The 17951-nt window shown below is 41.4% G+C and overlaps 3 protein-coding genes across 4 annotated transcripts; all 3 read left to right on the plus strand.

Annotated features, from left to right (window-relative positions):
• Positions 1-889: 889 nt before the first annotated feature.
• On the plus strand, positions 890-5652 carry LOC131459403 (nuclear envelope phosphatase-regulatory subunit 1). The gene is made up of 6 exons (XM_058629190.1): positions 890-982; positions 2431-2502; positions 3355-3428; positions 3858-3967; positions 5161-5215; positions 5300-5652. Exons 1-6 carry the CDS (start codon positions 958-960, stop codon positions 5339-5341), a joined length of 378 nt encoding a protein of 125 aa, XP_058485173.1. The 5' UTR covers positions 890-957; the 3' UTR covers positions 5342-5652.
• A 116-nt stretch (positions 5653-5768) lies between these two features.
• heatr3 (HEAT repeat containing 3) lies at positions 5769-14185 on the plus strand. The gene is made up of 15 exons (XM_058629185.1): positions 5769-6051; positions 7270-7442; positions 7789-7876; positions 7993-8093; positions 8338-8447; positions 9236-9376; positions 9548-9846; positions 10012-10102; positions 10233-10387; positions 11275-11357; positions 11457-11593; positions 11890-11978; positions 13052-13195; positions 13279-13455; positions 13633-14185. The coding sequence occupies exons 1-15, from the start codon at positions 5911-5913 to the stop codon at positions 13744-13746; spliced, it is 2043 nt and encodes a 680-aa protein (XP_058485168.1). The 5' UTR covers positions 5769-5910; the 3' UTR covers positions 13747-14185.
• A 618-nt stretch (positions 14186-14803) lies between these two features.
• Positions 14804-17943, plus strand: LOC131459401 (zinc-binding protein A33-like). 2 transcript variants are annotated; one of them, XM_058629187.1, is made up of 3 exons: positions 14804-15115; positions 15281-15530; positions 15623-17943. In XM_058629187.1, exon 3 carries the CDS (start codon positions 15635-15637, stop codon positions 17276-17278), a length of 1644 nt encoding a protein of 547 aa, XP_058485170.1. In that variant the 5' UTR covers positions 14804-15115; positions 15281-15530; positions 15623-15634; the 3' UTR covers positions 17279-17943. The 2 variants fall into 2 exon arrangements, with proteins under 2 accessions (XP_058485170.1, XP_058485169.1); XM_058629186.1 differs by having other exon boundaries at positions 14804-15530.
• Positions 17944-17951: the final 8 nt, after the last annotated feature.

A 17951-nucleotide genomic window follows, 5' to 3' on the forward strand; every position in this document is an offset into this window, starting at 1 on the left:
ATAACAACTCCAATGATCTGTGTCTGAAAAGAATAGGGAGGAGGTCTGACCTACCCCCTCTTTATATTATGTTTTTAAACTTACTGTGAAACAATAATTGTCAAGCTTTCTGCTTTGGTTACAATATTCATATTCATAGTATTCAAGCAAATCAGAAAATCTAAAAATTATAAAGGAGATTCAAAGTGCTCCATCATATGATATGGCATCTGTTTTATATGTTGTTTTATGGCACTCATTTGAACCTATTCAGGGAAATGTGTACATGTTTTCAATTGATTGTTGAAATTATTACATAAATTTGATAGCTTTGCCTGTAATTTTATAATATTTTATGTTAGTTCTCACTCATTATGTGTGTCAAAAAGCCTGTGTCTCTTAGGTCATGTAGTTTTTCCCTCAGTTGAAGCAATGGTTGGGTGCTGTTAGGTTGGTTCTTAATGTGTACTTTATTTGGGCAGCTTTGAAATCAACCTGATTTTCAGAATTGAGTACATAGCTGAGTTGCTTAATGTACAATGATGTAATTTTTATGGCTAAAGATTGTATTTGTTTTGAAAGCTTCCCCACATTTCCACATATTATGTGCGACATAAAAGTATGAAGTAAGACAAGATGAATAAATGTTTCTTTCTTTTTTAGTGATTTAGGTGGTTTTCAAAAGGAATTAATCCTATTATAATTGTTTTGTTATGGAAACTGTAAGTTGAAGGATACAGTAGGGACAAGGGAGGATTCTGATTGAGTTCATGTAAGTTTGGTTGACTTCACGCTGTCCTTTAAGAAACAGTCCGGCTTCTGCTAATTAGCCAATGGGAAGCAGGGCTTCGGCTTTTTGTTCAGCCCATTTCTCATGTTAGGTCCAATCACGTTCGAGCATCTTTCACTGTGCCATAGAGGATTGGTTTGAACGGCCTGTCCATCAGTGCAGAGGAAGTAGTGGAGCAGCCAGACAACATGAATTCCCTGGAACAAGCCGAAGGTAACTAACACTGACTACTAACTAGTTACATTATTGAGTTTTAAATGTCCGGTGTTTTGTTATAACTACATGGCTGCAATTAGCAAAAACACCATACAATATACACATAAAGTGGGATTTCAAAGTTATACGCAACGTTGTGATAGGTGGTTAGTCTGCTCTCGATACATTAGCATGCGGGCTAGCCTATATGAATCGTTAGCAAACGTTTTGGTCATGTTTGGACACGTTCATGACTGACCGTAGTGATGGTCAGATGAAGCTTCATGGAGCTCTGAAGCGTTCCAGCCTAATGGTTCACAAAAAGGTTCATTTTTCGAGGTTTCATATGCACGCAAACCCCCATGCTGGTCAAAGACTATTGGTAGTTTTATCATTTTATAATACACTCAAGGTTGTCCTGCAACAGTGCAGCCATGGGCATGACTGTCAAGTCAAATACGCGTATTCATCTTAATAAATGCATTTCATGTGTCATTCACATTATATAAGTAACAATTTATATTCTTGTTCAGTGTATTGTGTAGAGGTGGGAGTCACAGGGTACCTCAAGATACGATATATGGGATACATGGTCCACGATACCAATAATATCATGATACAACGATTCTGTGATAACGTATTTCAAAACAATCATATTGCGATACATCACTGTGGTGGAGATATTGGATTTGTCAGGAGATGACCAATTATGAAGTCTCTGGAGTCTGTGATGACTTAAGTTGAAATACTTTATTGACAGTCACTCAGATCCGAGAAGAACAGAGACTATGTTCTCCTCAGATCTAAACAAGAACAATGAAATGTTAACTGTTAGGCATCCTCTTCAATTCTGCCAGCAATGTCCTGGGTCATAGAATACAACCCACACATCTTGAGGCAGCTCCTCTTAGGATAAGATGTCGAGACGTCCCAAGGAAAGACAACATTGGGTTTCTTATCGTCCCCCTCTCTCTCTGCAGATTTACAAATAACAATGAATGAAACTCTTTATGAAAAGCAAGGTTACAGACCTTGCTTTTCAGGCCTTGAAATGGGAGTTTCAGGCCTGAAACCTCACCCGTCCCACTATTTGAGAAGTACTGGTCTAACTGAAGAAAACAAACGTCTGAAAAGTTAAAAGTGCAGGATTTCTCTATTTATTCACAACATAGAGAACAAAGTTCATAAAGTCTATGGGAGATCACTCGCCCTGAAAGACACAAGCGTCTTCACTAAACACTTCCAGGGTTTCTCAACAGACACTCGGAATCATTGGCACTGTGCAACCCATTACTAACTGACAGTAATCACTGAGTAACTGACATGTGCTGAGCGTCAGAGCTGAGACAAACATCAGCCTACAACGTTATCACCAAACAAACTCATACATTTTAGAAGATGTTGCTCCATTATCTCTTTTAAGATCCAAGTGTAGTGTAGATTTAATCTGCCCATTTTTGTTTCAGACCTGAAGGCCTTTGAGAGAAGACTGACAGAGTATGTGTCCTGTTTGCAACCTGCAACAGGCAGGTGGAGAAGTAAGTAGTCATCCAGGTCATCGTCACCAATACACAATGAGTCAGTCGCCACTGTCCAGTCAGGTCCTGTTCAGTGTGGAATGCACCGACCTGTACATTGGAGAAACAAAACAACCCTTAAAACAACTCATTTCTCAACTCAGGAGTGTGAACTCCTTAGACCAGGATTCGACTGTCTACTTGTGCAACCTGGGGCTCTTCAACTACTGTAACTGACTGTCAGTGGCAGACTCACTATCAAACCTTGGAGCAGCCCAATGACTGTTGTTAGAGTACAATGGAGTTACAGTGAGCACTACCCACTTTTTTACAGAGGTTAAAATTTCTGGGTTTCACCACAAACCTTCAGTCCAGTTGCTATCTACACTACTCACTGTTTTGGATAATTGTTGGTGTTAACTGTTGAACCACGGCAGAGAACATGTGTATCTCCTGGTGTGGTTACTTGTCAAAATCTGTGTTATATGTATTTCTGTTACTTGATTTCAAAGAGGTTTGACGATCAAACTAGAGAAAGCGCTTTAAAGAGTACAAACCTCCTTCAAGGCTGCTAAATTTACCATAGTGTCATTACATCCCCCTATCCCACAAGATATGATCAAATTGAATAAGATCAAGTAACATCTTACAGAAGACAGAAATAGATTAAGATAATAAATACCAAATGTTCATTAGAATTAGAGTTTTGGAAGAAATAAAAAAAAAAGTACTTACAAGGTTTGTGTTTTTAAAGAATTCTAAATCCACAATTTAATTTTACACAAAAGTTGGTGCATGTGTAATTGCTGATAAACGGTTGCTATCAGTGGTGAATGTGATTTCACAGTGTCTAAATTTTCTGTGATGTTTCAGTGATTCTAATAGTGGTGTCTGTCTGCACGGCTACTGGTGCTTGGAACTGGTTAATAGATCCTGACACACAAAAGGTATGTAGAAGTGGAAAAGTCACCTTTTTGCTCAAAGGAAAACTCCTTAACAGACCGAATATACCTGTACATACTGTCACTATTGATCTAAACAGCAGAGAGTAACTGTTTTTACGAAGAAATGTCCTTGGAATTACAGCACAGAGACTTTGAATATTAGATGCTAGGTTTTGCCAAGTCCTTCGCAAGGTAGACTAACAACGTTGAAAATGAAAAGTGTAGAAGTGATCCTCCAAAAACATGTGTGCTCAGAATCACCAATCACCAATTTATCATCAGATTATTCAGCTGTTGATCATTTAATGTATTGCTGTAAGTACAGAGTGGTTGTTTTCTGTCTTAATATACTTAAATGTGAGTTCCATTGCTTACCGTAAATAAAATCCACAAACAAGAATGTATTTATATTGATGTCACTCTGTTCTTCAGGTCTCCTTCTTTTCATCGTTGTGGAATCATCCGTTCTTCACGATCAGCTGCATCACTCTCATAGCTCTCTTCTTTGCCGGGATACACAAACGAGTTGTGGCACCGTCGATGTATCCTTTCTAATCCCATGTTGCACATGGGAAGTGAACTGTTTATGTCGAGACAAACTGATGCAATCGCAACTTTGCACTAGTAAAGCCGAACAGCTGCAAACCGGTTGGAGTATGACTGAGAAAGTCTACAAAAACGTTCAGACGTGAATTGTACTGTACATTTTTGAATGCATCTCAAAATGGATTGTTTTTAGCTTTAGTCCGAGTTTGTTGCTCTCCCTTGCATTTGACTCTCAAGACCAGTTATTTCAGAGCCAGACACCATGACTGCACACACTCTTAAGCCTTGTTTCCATCATGATACAGTTTGGTTTGCTACAGTACAGTATGGTATGGTTTGAAATGGTCATGTCCTCCCTCAGGCTTGCACTTTGACTTAGAACAGTATCTATATTTGGTAGGCGGGGTGTGCACTTTGTCCGATGGCTGTGTCCGCAAGTTGCATATCGTGACGTTGTATCTGTGCACGGGCAATGGCATTGAACGTGACGTGATGGACTACAATGGAGGGCATCCAGCAGCTCTTTTTTTTTTTCTGCTCGTTTTGTGGCTTTGTATGAGAATAGACTATAGATGTTAAAGAATCACCGGTCGCAAGGGAGTAGCACTTTTCTGTTGCCCAATCCACCCATATATTGTCACTACACTGGTACCCCAAGGGAAGGGTACCACGAAATGGAAGGTTATTTTGGTACTACTCCTAATGGAAACGCAAAAAATACGTACCTTACTGAACTGGACCGTTCCACTCAGTGGAAAGACAGAATTGAGATTTTTAACAGTCTGTATTAAGTATTATTTAACTCTTAATGCAACCCCTATCATTAGTAGTCTACCTTGCAAAATTAAGTTAGATGCCGTCTAATTAGATGCAGCCTCTATTTTCTCATCATTTGCATATGAACATAATTACACCCTTTAAAATCAAAAGGGCTTTGCATCCCCTCATGGAGCTTTGATGCCTCCCAATGGGGTTTAGGACTCCCCAGGTCGTGACCCTCTGCAGTAGATCATTCATTTTCTAAGAGGTTAAAAAAACAATGACGTGTGAATGTGTAATAGATTTGCAGATTTAAGTTTACAACACACCACACAGTCATTCTCAGCTGCTGAACCAAGAGTTTGGACAATGATTGTTGTTCATGCTTTAGCATTACTTGTTGCGATATCTTTGACCTTTGCCTCATCAGTATCGCTGCTCGCTGCCGGACAGTCCTAGCAGAGTACAACATGTCCTGTGATGATGTGAGTACTCCTTTGTCATTTGATGCTGTTGATGCACTATTGACACAAATTGATTAAAATGGATATTTGGGTCTTTTTTTACAGACGGGGAAACTTATTCTGAAACCCAGGCCGAACATCCAGTAGCCAGTGGCTTGTGTGGCTGTTCAGACACTGTTCCTGGTCTTTGCCGATTGCTCGCTGACCTGCATCTACTTGGGCAGTCAGATGTTGTAGTCATGATGGGAATGCATTTGCAGGACTGAAGAAAATAAGTGATCAGGGTTTTAACAGTGTTGCCATGTTGACGTCACCATCGATGCTGCTGATTTACTCACATTTTATCCCGTCAGTGTGAGTTCAGATGTGTTGATTTCTGTTTATGAAGTTAAGCATGTATTTTATCTAAATGTTTCTATTTTTTAAAATTATTGACCTAATACATTTTTCCAGGTGTGTACATGTCTCGGTTTATTTACATGTTAAGGCAAATGACTGTGGCTTTAAATTATAGTTTGTGCAGCTTGTTGCCTTGTGGTTTTTGCGACAGCCGCTTTGCTTTCTGTCAGCAACGTCGTTTTACGGCAAGGAGCAATCTTCCACATGGCCTCGTCCAGTCAGGCTGTGGTCTGAGTGTTTAACGTTGTGTCACTAAATCTGAATGATCGAGAGAGATAAGTGGACGTTGCAATCATAGGTCACACCTAAATAAAGTTATGGGTAAAAGTAGAACCACTAAATTTAAACGTCCGAAGTTTGACGCGGTCGGTTTGCCGGTGAACGCTGTGAAAGAAGTGGACGCTGTGGAGGAAGAACACGGGGATGACGACTCTCCTGCTGCGGAATTACTGGAGAAAGTAAGTAGGAACATTGTCAAGTATCGCTGAATGATTTACTGATGTATATCTGTATGTGTGTGTCGTGCTTATTTCTACCTAAGATGGTCTTGAGTGGAGTGAGACATTAATTTAACTGTTGAGTGGGTGATTTCAATCATCAGACTCCTTATACATGTATGTTGTTAGTACATGATTTAAATTTGACAACAAGGCCTTCGTGAAGTGGCAGGGGATTGTTGCACAGACAACATGTTTACTTGCCAGAATATGAGACATGGTGCACAAATGACAGGCGATGGTGGTGTGACAGTAGGGGTGGGACTCGCCAGAGACACCACTGTCTTAGTGATTATTATCGCGATATTTAAGTCACAATACGATATTGTGATATAATGAGAATTTGTGACATCAAATATTGCTATATATTCGCACAACAGCTCCAGTGAGCACTTGGCACCATCTAGTGGACTGAAACGTCATTTGTTTTTATTGTAACAATTGTAATAATTGTATAATTGTAAAAATTATATATTATAAATACATATTTTAATAAAGTGATTATATATAATAATAGTAAATAGTTGGTATGGGGGCGGGGAAGTCGTTACAGGGAAATATCGTGATATTTTGCTTGCTGATATCTAACTATTTAACTGAAAATTTTTGTGTATTAGCACAAAAAAAATAATTTAATGTTTCAGTCCACTAGATGGTGCCAAGTGCCCACTCTCACTAGAGCTAGTGTGTGCGAGTACATCGCAATATTTGATTTCACAAGTACTCGGTATATAGCAATATTGTGATATGGTGACTTAAATATGGGGAGACTACCGTGTTGGTGTCTCTGGTGATTCCCACCCCTAATACTTGATGTCTGAAAAGCAATATAATATCACCACGCAAAATCCTGAATAGGGGATTTTTTTTATTATCGGTTATCAAAATAGTTGGCAATTAATTTAATATTAGAATAATACTAAATTACAAATTATGCACTGCAGCTTTAAGAAGAACATTTAGTGAATGAGGCCCAGCACAAGCAGCATGCATCCTTTCTACAATGACTATAATTAAGTGACGGATACTGAGAAAAACAATGAAGCTAAGAGCTGCAACTTAACTGACACATGCTTTACATCTAGGATGATGTTAACAACTGCAGCAATGTCTTACACTTGCTGGGAGAGCTCCATCCATCAGCCCCCCAACATGCTACAATACTGTATTTCTCTACAGTTGCAGAGTCCGAGTGCAGACGTGCGAGAGTTTGCATGTGCCAGTATCTCAAGGGTGGTGCAGCAGAGCCAGACCATCCCTGGTTTCCTGCAGAGGGGCACAGTGAGGCGCCTGGGGCCCATGATGCTGGACGGCAGCTTGGCTGTCCGAGAAACGGCCACAGGAGCGCTCAGGTGAGTCAGTAGTGAGGCTGTTGCTGTTTTGAATTACAATTCTAAAATTATATAAAAACAAAAAAAAAAAAGTGAGCAGTGTAAGATGGAAAAATATGACAAATAAAACAACACATGATGTATGTACTCATGTGTGGTGTATTGATTACCTGGGTTTTACTGTTATCGTTTCATGATGTTCAGGTTTACATCCGGTTGTTTATGTGTTTGCTCGTGTGAAAAAAAGCAGATGACATTTGTGCATGTGTATTGCCTGTTAACTCTTTTTAAATTTTTTACCTCCTAAACACATTATCTCTGATAGCGAGTCTCCTCCGACTGAATGACGAGTATGTCTCCCTGACAGGAACCTGAGTACATGTGGTGGTCAGGAGGTGTGTGAGGACATGGTGAAGGACGACGTCATGACTCCTCTGACAGCGCTGCTTAGAGAGGTGAGAATTCACCACTGCACGTCCCTCACTCTATGTGTTTAGGCACTTGTGTGACCCTTTTAAGTAAAAAATAAATAAAATATATTTAATTCTTGACACTATTGTTTTCTCTTCAGTGCTGTGCTGGTTTTGAGAGTGCTGTTGTGCAGATGAAAGACCAGAAGAATCCAGTGGAGGAGGTAGCTAATGAAGCAGTGAATTTACTCTGGAATCTATGGTAAGACTCAAGCTTGTGTTTTGACGTTTTATTTAATTAGGGATCGTTTTGCTGAGCAAGTACTTTACACACATACCACTCACTAGTACGATGCTGTTGTGCCACTTTTCATAGCCAGTCCAGAAAACCACAAGTCCACCTTTTGTGTTTCGGTTCTTGCAAATGTTACCTGACTATAATCACTGACCCAAAGCTGCTTCAGCTTTTCTTACATCCTTGTCATTTTCTGTATTTTCCTATTCAGTGAGAGCAGCAGCCAGGCGTTGTCTGTGTTCAACAAGGCGGGTCTTCTGGACCTGGTCGTCCAGTGTCTGGAGAGACATCCACACAATATCGAACTGGCCATATCTGCCGGTAAGATAAATTAAAGTCGTTTTCACACCTGATTGTCCGCCAGACTTACGATTCGGGACTTGATTCAATTGGGGATGGAATGAACCGAACCTTTTGAATAATGTATTCCCCTCCTCGCTTGATTGGCACTGCTGTTTGGAGCTGTTACCATAAAATAGTTTGCCTTCAAACAGTTTTGATATTTAGATATTTCTGCTAAACTCAAAACACTTTGCATTACCAAAATAAACTACTGCTTCAGTCTCTTTATGGCTTGGTTTTTACTACATTCTACATATGTGGTGAGAGACTTTACACATTCCACTGTTCATACTTGCATGCTCCAGTACAGTACTGCCAATTTCTAACCTGGAAATCTGTATTTTTTGGTTGTATTGCATGTTGTTGATGTATTCTTTGAGCATATGAATAATATACTCTATGTGGGGGCACTGGCTTACTGGTTACTGTCTTCTCCGTTGAATCTTTTGTCCAAAACAAGAGTGCACTGCCAACAAGGGCTAGGGTTGAGGATGTCTGAGCATCAGTTTGAAGATTTGAAGAAGGTTCTTTTTGTAAACAGTCCCACCTGTGTGTATTTTGCTTATTTAAATATTGTTAATTTCAATCATGTATCCATTGCTGAAATGAAAGCTGTATCGACTGATTCAGAAGATATTAACATCCAAATTGCAGGAAAAAATGTATGCAAAGGCCTTTAAAGGTTGTGCACATAGCATATAGCAGACAGCTTTGTAATGGTAACAAAAACACTATGGAAAATAGTCGTCCCTTTGTCTTCCCATCAGGCCACTGTTTGCACACTGTGACTGAGGACAACCCAGAGCTGCTGTGCAGCATCAACAGCACCGTGCTCGGCGCCCTGGAGACCCTGCTGCTGTCATCTCAACCCAGCATGGCACACACTCTGCTCAGGACTCTGGCTGCAGGTAGAATTTGTCTCCTTGTCGTCTCTTTGTTTTAAATTGTTCAAAAGTGAGTCATGTTTGGACAGAAATTGTATACGAGTGTGAAGAACCAACACGGCAGTTGATAAATTGAGTGTGATGTTTATTAATACACAAAAATAAAATCATACCTCGGCCTGTTGCGTCACTCAGGGACCCTGTGGAACTTGAAGGGTAATCTGCCTGCTGCTCGTCAGGCCCAGGCTCTTAACGCTGTAGTGGCCACCTTGTCCCAATGCCTGGATCTTGACACCTGCACGCTCATCCTTGAACTGAGGCAAGCAGAAGAGGTTCGTCACACCAACGAGCCGGCTACGGCAGACAGGGATGAACAAGCTACTGGGGAACTCGCTGTGGAGGAGATGAATGAGGAGGAAGAGGAGGAGGAGGCACCTAAACAGAGGAATGGGAAAGCAGGAAAGGGTGATAAAGATTTCTCCGACCTCCTGCCTGTAAGTGGTCCTGATAGTTCTCTGCTGTACGTGCATTGCTAGTCCTTGTTGTGCGTACAGTGAGCGTGTACACTAAACCTAGTGCTGTAAAGTCTCCTTTTCGTCTTTAAAATGTCTTAAAAGAAAAGAAATTGACTCGCATTGCTTCTTGTTTTTTTTGTCCAGAGGTGCAGGGAGGAGCTGAGGGAGGCTACGGCCTTGTTGACAGCCCAGCAGACGTCCTTAGAGATCATCGTCAACATGTGCTGCTCTGACGGTGAGTGTTGTGGACGCGTACGGCAGCACTGGCCCCCGGGGCTACCACCTATGCGTTTATCAGAAATGAATCTAGAAACAAATTTAAAAAAAAAAAGTTCTTCTGTCATCATTTCTTTGTGCCTGTTAAGACCCATCTGATGACGAGTGGGAGGAGGAGTCGAGCAGCGACGAAAGCGACGTGTGTCCAGACGGTCTTCATGACGGAGAGTCCAGTCTGATGTCTCCACTGTGTTTGTCAGCGGAGGTTCACGGTGCACTTATCAACCACAGCGTCCCTGAAAAGGTAACCACCACGCGACAGACACCCTCACACCACAGTGTCAGACTCAATACAAACATGTGTAATTTGACTCTACAATTAAAATAGAATTGTGATCATTCAGCTGGGTGGGGAAGGATTTCGACATCATTTTTTGTTATGATTTTTTGTTGTGATATGTCTGCCAGCTTGATGAACAGAAACAGCTTAAGGTAGCAGTTGCCAATTTACCAAAGTTGTGTTCACTGCAATCCATGGTTTTAAAGACATTTGTCATTTGAAGTGGCTCGGTTCCATTTTTGCCCAGGATTTTATTTAATTTTATTTATTTACAGCACTAGCTCAGTGAACACTCAACATTGGTGGAAAAAAGGCTAAATGAAAAACACTATATTTTCTACTTGGCCTGATTTGTGTTCATCAGTTGACACAAAAACATGTACCACTGCCCCATTCAAGTTCTATAAATGTCAGACTATCTGATTTATCTGATCTTATCTACAGGATAAAAATGCAACACAAGGTCCACTACCAGTCCCAGACCTCTTAGTTACATACCTGTACAGTTCAGGTAAGACGAGGCTATTTGTATGTGTAGTACATTTCAGGTAGTGAGGCAATCCAAAGTGCAAAAAAATTATTTAAAAAAAGTTTTAAACTGAGCATCGATAATGCAGCTGAAAAGGTCTCAAACGATACAAGGACAGTTGAGGCAGTTAAATTGTTTATAAAACGTTCCAAACTAAAGAAATAATAAATAAGCATAACTCATAAGATGTATTCACATCAAAATACATTCACCATTCTCTGGGAATCAAAGTTTTAAGACCCGATTTAAAAAGATTGAGAGGTAGAAGCCGACCTTTCATTCTACGACATATGCCGCATATTTGTTCTCTCTTTGATTTCAGGTCCTCAAAAAAACAGAGTTCCCCAGAAAGGAGGCCACAGATGTGTGCCATCAGAGTCCGTCTTGGAGATGCCTGATAAAAAAGTAATCTAAATAGCCGTCCTCGGCTTCACTCTCTGATAATGATAATGTGTTCAAGAGTCTCCGCGTTCACCACTGAGCTTACAAACTGTGTTGCTGTAGGATACGGCGCGTACAGTCCCGGGCTCTGACATGCCTCCACAGCCTCCTCTCCACCATGGACGCGGAGTCTCTGGGAGGACCAGCAGCCCTGCAGGGAGCGGCACAGCACCTGTCCACCTTGGTTTTTGGAGCAGCAGGTCAGCTCACACTTATGGGACTTTTCCACTATTCAGTACTAGCACGGCTCAGACTCGGCTCGACTCAGTTTGGCGTCATATACGTCGTTTTCCATTACTATAGCACCTCCTCAATGTGGACGGGGTCGCCATGGCGACACAAACGCATAAACTCGTTGTTTTCAGTGTACTGAAACATTTTGAGGAGTGACGGCCATGGTTGCATTTGTAGAAAGATCACTTGCAGCAGCACAGAGTGTACACTATTGCACCATCTAAATCATTGGCTCACATTTTCGTTTTTTTTTTTTTCTCAGAGATATCCAAAGACGAGGAGTTCCTTGAGGCCGTCATCAGTGCCATGCGATCGCTTTTACAGATGATCGTCTCTAAAAATATCCCCCAGGTACAAAACACGCTTAAGCTTTTTTTTTTCCATTTGCATTTAGGGTAGAATTCACAAGGTTACACCACTGGGTTTGTATTGCACTCAAAGTTGTGTATCTGTCAAGAAAGAGATTTAAAAAGGTTATGATTAATTATATAATCTAAAAATGCTGGCTCCTACAGTACTGTACAAAAGTCCCCACCAAGTTTGTTGTTTTAACATCTGTCGACATCTGTGACCGTTGGTGTTTGGATTACTGATATATTAACAAACTCCTACAAACCTGTGTATGTGATACTCAAGCGTGTCATGAATATTCCTGGTGTAATGGACCTTTTTCACAGCAGATATTTGTCAACACGAAATGGAAGGATAAACACGTTTCATCGATGATATTAATTAAGTTTCCACTCCAGGTGTGATGGAGCACGGAGGGTTGTGTTATTGTTCACGGTAGATCACACTGAATTCTAGCTGCTGAGCAGGAAGCATGTTCACACCTTTCAAACATCACAGCTACAGGTTGTGAAAGCCGTTTTCACAGCAGACATTTTTAAATGGAAAAGCACATGTTGGTCAGGGTTGCCTTTTTTGTCATTTTCCATATACATTCACACTTATGTAAATGAATGTTGACAAGAATGTAGGTTACAATAAGGTGGAGGTAAATGTCTGTCTTCATTAGACGCACAAACATAGTGTGCACACACACTCAAACAAGCTCATTAAATGGTGACATTACTTTGCTGGTTAGATCAACACAGAACGTGCATTAAACATAATTATTTATTCAATGATTACTAACTAACTCTGTTGAAATTGTGAAACTATTGTACTATATAATGAACGCTGCTATACTTTTACTGTGGTCGTGCGGCGAGAGTAATGGATAATAAACGGGGAGGGAGGGTGATGGTGATTTCATGTGAGGAGCTCGCCCCACGTGCTGTTTTTGTGACCCTTTTATTTCTCCTTGAACGTCATATTTATGTCTTTGTACCACATCACTTTGTGTAACTCATGCTTTGTATTCATGTCAAAAAAGAAAAGAAAATCGGGCATCTGAATATCTGTGTTGTGTGTTTCTTTAGTGCATGACCCCCCAGCAGCTGATGAGCCTGAGCGAAGCGGCCACCCGCTGTGACGTCGTCAGCGTGAGGGTCAACGCGGTCGCCATCCTGGGCATCACGGGCAGCACTTTAGCCAAAGAGAAAGGCACTGCTGAAACCCTTCAGGTATAATCCTGTCCCTGTTTTTCTTTTATGGGGGAGTATTTCATTATTTTTCCTTCCTCTCACATACTCCGCTCCCGCTGCAGATGATCGGAAACGCCTTACTTGAAGTTGCCACGAGGGACACCGACCTCGTTGTGAACGGAGAAGCCCTCGACGCCCTGTTTGATGTTTTTGCCGATGGCGATGAGGCGGAGACGGCCGCTGCAAACATTCAGTTACTACCTGCACTTAAAGCACTTCAACCTGTCTTTAAGGCCAAGGTACAAGCGATTCATTTCTGTGTTTCCAGGCCGTTCAAATGTTTTCTGAACATAACCATTTCTGCACGTTTTTTTTTTTTTCTTTTTCTTTCTTTCATGTTTTGTTTCCATCCGTCCATGGATCATTTTCCACGTGTATAATCATTCAACTAAAACGTGCTCTTGTTTTCCTCCTAGATCCGCAAAGAGGGCAGAGGAAAGTACAGCCCTCAGCAGCTGTGCGTGTTGGACAACATCAAAGTCAACCTGAGAAGATTCATTGGTTATCTGGAGAAGGTGGTGAAAAAATGAGAGCTTTTCATCGATGCGTTACTTCCCATGCATTGCTTGGATGCATACAGTACTTCATGCTAGCACAAGCATTGAACCAGAAAATGGTTGTGAACCCGAATGGTATTTATTTTCTTTCTAGTAAACCAAATGCCAATGCTTGGTTTCAGTGTCTATATTCTCTAAATAACGATTTACTTTTGTGAAAGTTCTTTTGTGAAGACTGAATAATGAGTTCTCAGTCACTTTTGAATAGAGGAGATGTGGGGAGCTGAGCTGATGGCATGTTTTGACCGTGGTGTCCTTATTTTAGCCCCATATTTCTTCTGTGGGATTAACATGTGACGTTTTGCATTTACAGCAGAACGGAGTGTTATTGGTATCAGCTTCACGACTATATGTAAAGAGTTTGCTTCATGGAATCATTGTTTTGTTGAATAAATAAATAGTTTAAACACAATACCTGTCAGTATTAAATCAGACAGTTTAGCCTCTCTACTCTCTACCTGTGTGTCACACTAGCTGTGTCTCAATCCTCTCAAGTGTGAAGTTGTCGTCTGGATGTTGTCAAAAATGTGTCGACAAATGCGGGCCACGTTTGCCGACCACATCCCCGAAGTTTTTATTAGTCTTTAAGCAATTATAAAAAGTTTTCTAATCCTTTATCACAACAACAGGCTTGATGGAGACGGGGTAATTGTGAAACCAAGCACGAATCTAAAAGAATAAACATAAAATAGCCTAAAAACGAAGATACAATTATATAATTTTGAAGCTTACTAAGTAATTTCAACTTCTGAAGAGTTTACAGATGTGGATTAAAGATGTGGAGTGAAAAAAGCCTGGTTTATTTGACCTGGTCAAACCTGCGTTTGTTGTTATACTTAATGGCAAAAATGAATAATTAATATTTAGAGGGTTGACTGCATCGGTTGAAAAGTTAACTTACATATATGATGTTCGTAGAAATATGAAAACACTGTAGAAATAGTTTTTTATCTCTGTACAAATTGTCTCAGCCTGAGATGCATCACATGCCAGGAAAAAAAATGTAAATGATGAGTTTTAATGTTGAAACATGTTTTTTAATGGATGTTAAGATCCTAAATTTCATCTAACTGCAGCGTGAGTTGTGCTTTGATTAGACTAATTCATTGGATGATTCTTTGCCATGGTTGCTCTTGAAAGTACAAAGATTAAAGGCAAGTGAGCCCCTTTTTTTTAAAGGGATTCAAAGATATCAAAGGCAAAAATCTTTTGCTTTGGTTTGGCAAAGGATGGCAAGTGACATCATCAAAGGCAGCTGTGGTTGCTGTCCTTTTAAATAGACTGAGTGTCATTTGTCAATTGAGAGTGTTCACTTTGCCGGAGAAAAGCCACGCTAACACAGGTAGAACATGCAAAAACTCTTATTCTGACCGCGAACCAGAGTCTTCTAGCTGTGCAATGCAAAGACGTTTTTTTAAATGTATCAAATGAATTTAGTGGCAATTTTTTCGTTGTAATATATTCCTCTACTTCTGCTGAGACTCACTCCGTCCGTTCCTCTTTGCAGTGCAACTTGATCCGAGTTCAGTTGCAAATCTGGTCAGTCTTGCCGATCAACTACTTAAGAAGGCTTAAGAAGTGGACATTGTAATAACGCCCTCCCGTAGAGGCGGTTAGAGGAGGTGGAGCCACACTGAAAAGAGAAGTCACATCCCCCGATGACAGCTGGGCTGCAGTCAGTGTAAGACATTGTTACTGCAGAGAACAACTGGGATAAGGTTTAAGACACAGCAGAACAGCCTTCTATATATAAACTGGTGAGTACACAGTTCTTGGTTCTATATATATTTACTCAAACCACTGTGTTGACATTTTCCCTCATCTGTCCCTCCGTTTGTCCTTCTGTCAGTGTGTGTTCACCATGGCACTTGCTGCCTGTCCGCTGTCTGAGGCGCAGTTTCTGTGCTCCATCTGCCTGGACGTGTTCACCTGTCCCGTCACCATACCGTGTGGACACAACTTCTGCAAACGCTGTATCACCATGAACTGGAAGATCAGCAGGAAGATCCAGTGTCCCCTGTGCAAGAGGCTTTTCGACACGAGCCTCGAGCTGCACGTCAACTACTTCATATCTGAGATGGTTGCTCAGTGGAGACAGTGGTGCACGAGGGAAGCCTCAGAAGTTGCTGAGAGAGGCGAGGTCCTCTGTGACATCTGCACCGGGACCAAGCCAAAGGCTCTCAAGTCCTGCCTGGTGTGTCTGGCCTCGTACTGTGGGGTTCACCTGGAGCGACATCACCGAGTGGTGGCTTTAAAGAAACACAAGCTTATTGACCCGCTCAGTAACCTAGAGGGCAGAGTGTGTACAAAGCACGATGAGTTCATGGATCTGTTCTGCAAGACTGACCAAACGAGCGTGTGTCAGTTTTGCAAGGAGACAGACCATCAGTCACATGATGTTCTGCCCCTGGAAGTGGAGTACAAAGAAAAGAAGAGCGAGCTGGGGAAGATGGACGTTGTTTTTCAGCACATGATCCAGAAGAGCCAGCTGAAGGTGCAGGAGATTCAGCAGGTGGCAACGCTCACCCATGCAGCAGCAGACAAAGAATTAGCAGATGGTGTCCTTTTCTTCGATCTACTGAAGCAGCTTGTGGAGACGGGCCTGGATGAGCTCCTTGGACACATTACTGAGAAAGAGTACATGGCAAAAAAAAGAGCTGAGGTCTTCATTAAAGAGATGGATTTGGAGATCTGTCAGCTGATGAAGACAAACCGTGACGCTAAGCTGCTCTCACTTTCTGACGACCACCTCTACCTGATCCAGAACTTCTCGTCCCTGAGCGCCCTCCCACCCACTAAGGACTGGGAAAACGTCAGCCTCCATCAGCCAGCTTTTGAGGGAACAGTGGCCAGAGCCGTGGTTCACCTCAGGGAGACGCTCGACAACGAGATCATGAAGCTGCTTCGGGCCGAACTGGAAAGGGTGCAGCAGTATGCGGTGGATGTGACGTTAGACCCTGACACGGCACATCCCAAACTCATCTTGTCTGATGATGGAAAACAAGTGAGTCACAGTGACACAGAGAAGAATCTTCCCAGCAATCCAGAGAGGTTTTCATACTGTGTTATGATCATGGGGAAGCAGAGCTTCTCCTCTGGTAAATTCTACTATGAGGTTGAGGTTAAGGGGAAAACTAAGTGGGACCTGGGGGTGGCCAGCGAGTCGGCAAACAGAAAGGGAAAAGTCGTCTCCTGCCCGCAGGGCGGCTACTGGGCTCTGCAGCTGAAGAACAGAAATGAGTACGTGGCTCTTGCTGATCCAGACATCGTGCTCCCCCTGAAACTGCAGCCTCAGAAAGTGGGCGTGTTTGTGGATTACGAGGACGGGTTGGTCTCCTTTTATGACGTTGATGCTGCAGAAATGATCTACTCTTTCCTCGGCTGCTCCTTCACCGACAAACTCAAACCGTTCTTCAGTCCATGTTTAAGTGACAGCGGAGAAAACTCTGCCCCCCTCAGGATCGCTGATGTTCAGAGAAATACTTTGAATCAGTATGTGATGTAAAAGTTGTCAAAATGACTTGATTACTACAGATTTTATGGTTTAGTTTAGTTTTTTTTAGGAATTTTTTATTTGTTTTTCAATCTTTGTTTCTGTTAGTTGAGTTCCCGCTCAATATGAATTTTTAGCTAAACTTTTTAAACCTTGAAGTGACAGTACAGTTGAACAAACAGAAATGTTCTGTTAATGTTCTGTTTAATTTGATGTGGATATTTGGAGGATGGTGCTCATGTCACGTGTGACTTTCAAATAAAATAGGTGTTTGTCAGAGAGATACAGCTTATTTTAATCAGGGGAGACTTGGATTGACAGTGGAATAATCTTTTTTTTACATCAACTGATACAGACACAGAGAAGTACCACAAGACCATCTGCCATGCTGATGAAATTAGAGATGGGGTTAGGATATGGATGGATTAGGATGAATGAATTAACTTGTCTTGTTTACAGGTTCAAGTAATGTTTTTAAAGCAGTAGATGAGGTTTACTAATTTTCCAAAATTCAATAAAATACATGTAAAATGTAGAAGGAAATGACAAAACAGGATGTGCTGCAATTTGCATTCTCCTCTCAATACTCGCAAAAAGAAGTCTGTTTGAAATGGAAGTGTACGGGCAAAATGAGCTTCTCACTGGATTCATAACATCAATAAACGTTTTCCCATGAAGTCAATCA

This window comes from Solea solea, chromosome 5 (genome assembly GCF_958295425.1).
Source record: "Solea solea chromosome 5, fSolSol10.1, whole genome shotgun sequence".
Classification (NCBI taxonomy): domain Eukaryota; kingdom Metazoa; phylum Chordata; class Actinopteri; order Pleuronectiformes; family Soleidae; genus Solea; species Solea solea.

Coding starts and splice junctions, on each gene's coding strand:
- LOC131459401 (XM_058629186.1), top strand. CDS start 15,635: ATGGCACTTGCTGCCTGTCCGCTGTCTGAGGCGCAGTTTCTGTGCTCC.
- heatr3 (XM_058629185.1), top strand. CDS start 5,911: ATGGGTAAAAGTAGAACCACTAAATTTAAACGTCCGAAGTTTGACGCG. Junction 11,358..11,456: donor TGGAGATGCCTGATAAAAAA/GTAATCTAAATA, acceptor GTGTTGCTGTAG/GATACGGCGCGTACAGTCCC. Junction 11,594..11,889: donor CTTGGTTTTTGGAGCAGCAG/GTCAGCTCACAC, acceptor TTTTTTTCTCAG/AGATATCCAAAGACGAGGAG.
- LOC131459403 (XM_058629190.1), top strand. CDS start 958: ATGAATTCCCTGGAACAAGCCGAAG. Junction 983..2,430: donor TTCCCTGGAACAAGCCGAAG/GTAACTAACACT, acceptor TTTTTGTTTCAG/ACCTGAAGGCCTTTGAGAGA. Junction 2,503..3,354: donor TGCAACAGGCAGGTGGAGAA/GTAAGTAGTCAT, acceptor GTGATGTTTCAG/TGATTCTAATAGTGGTGTCT.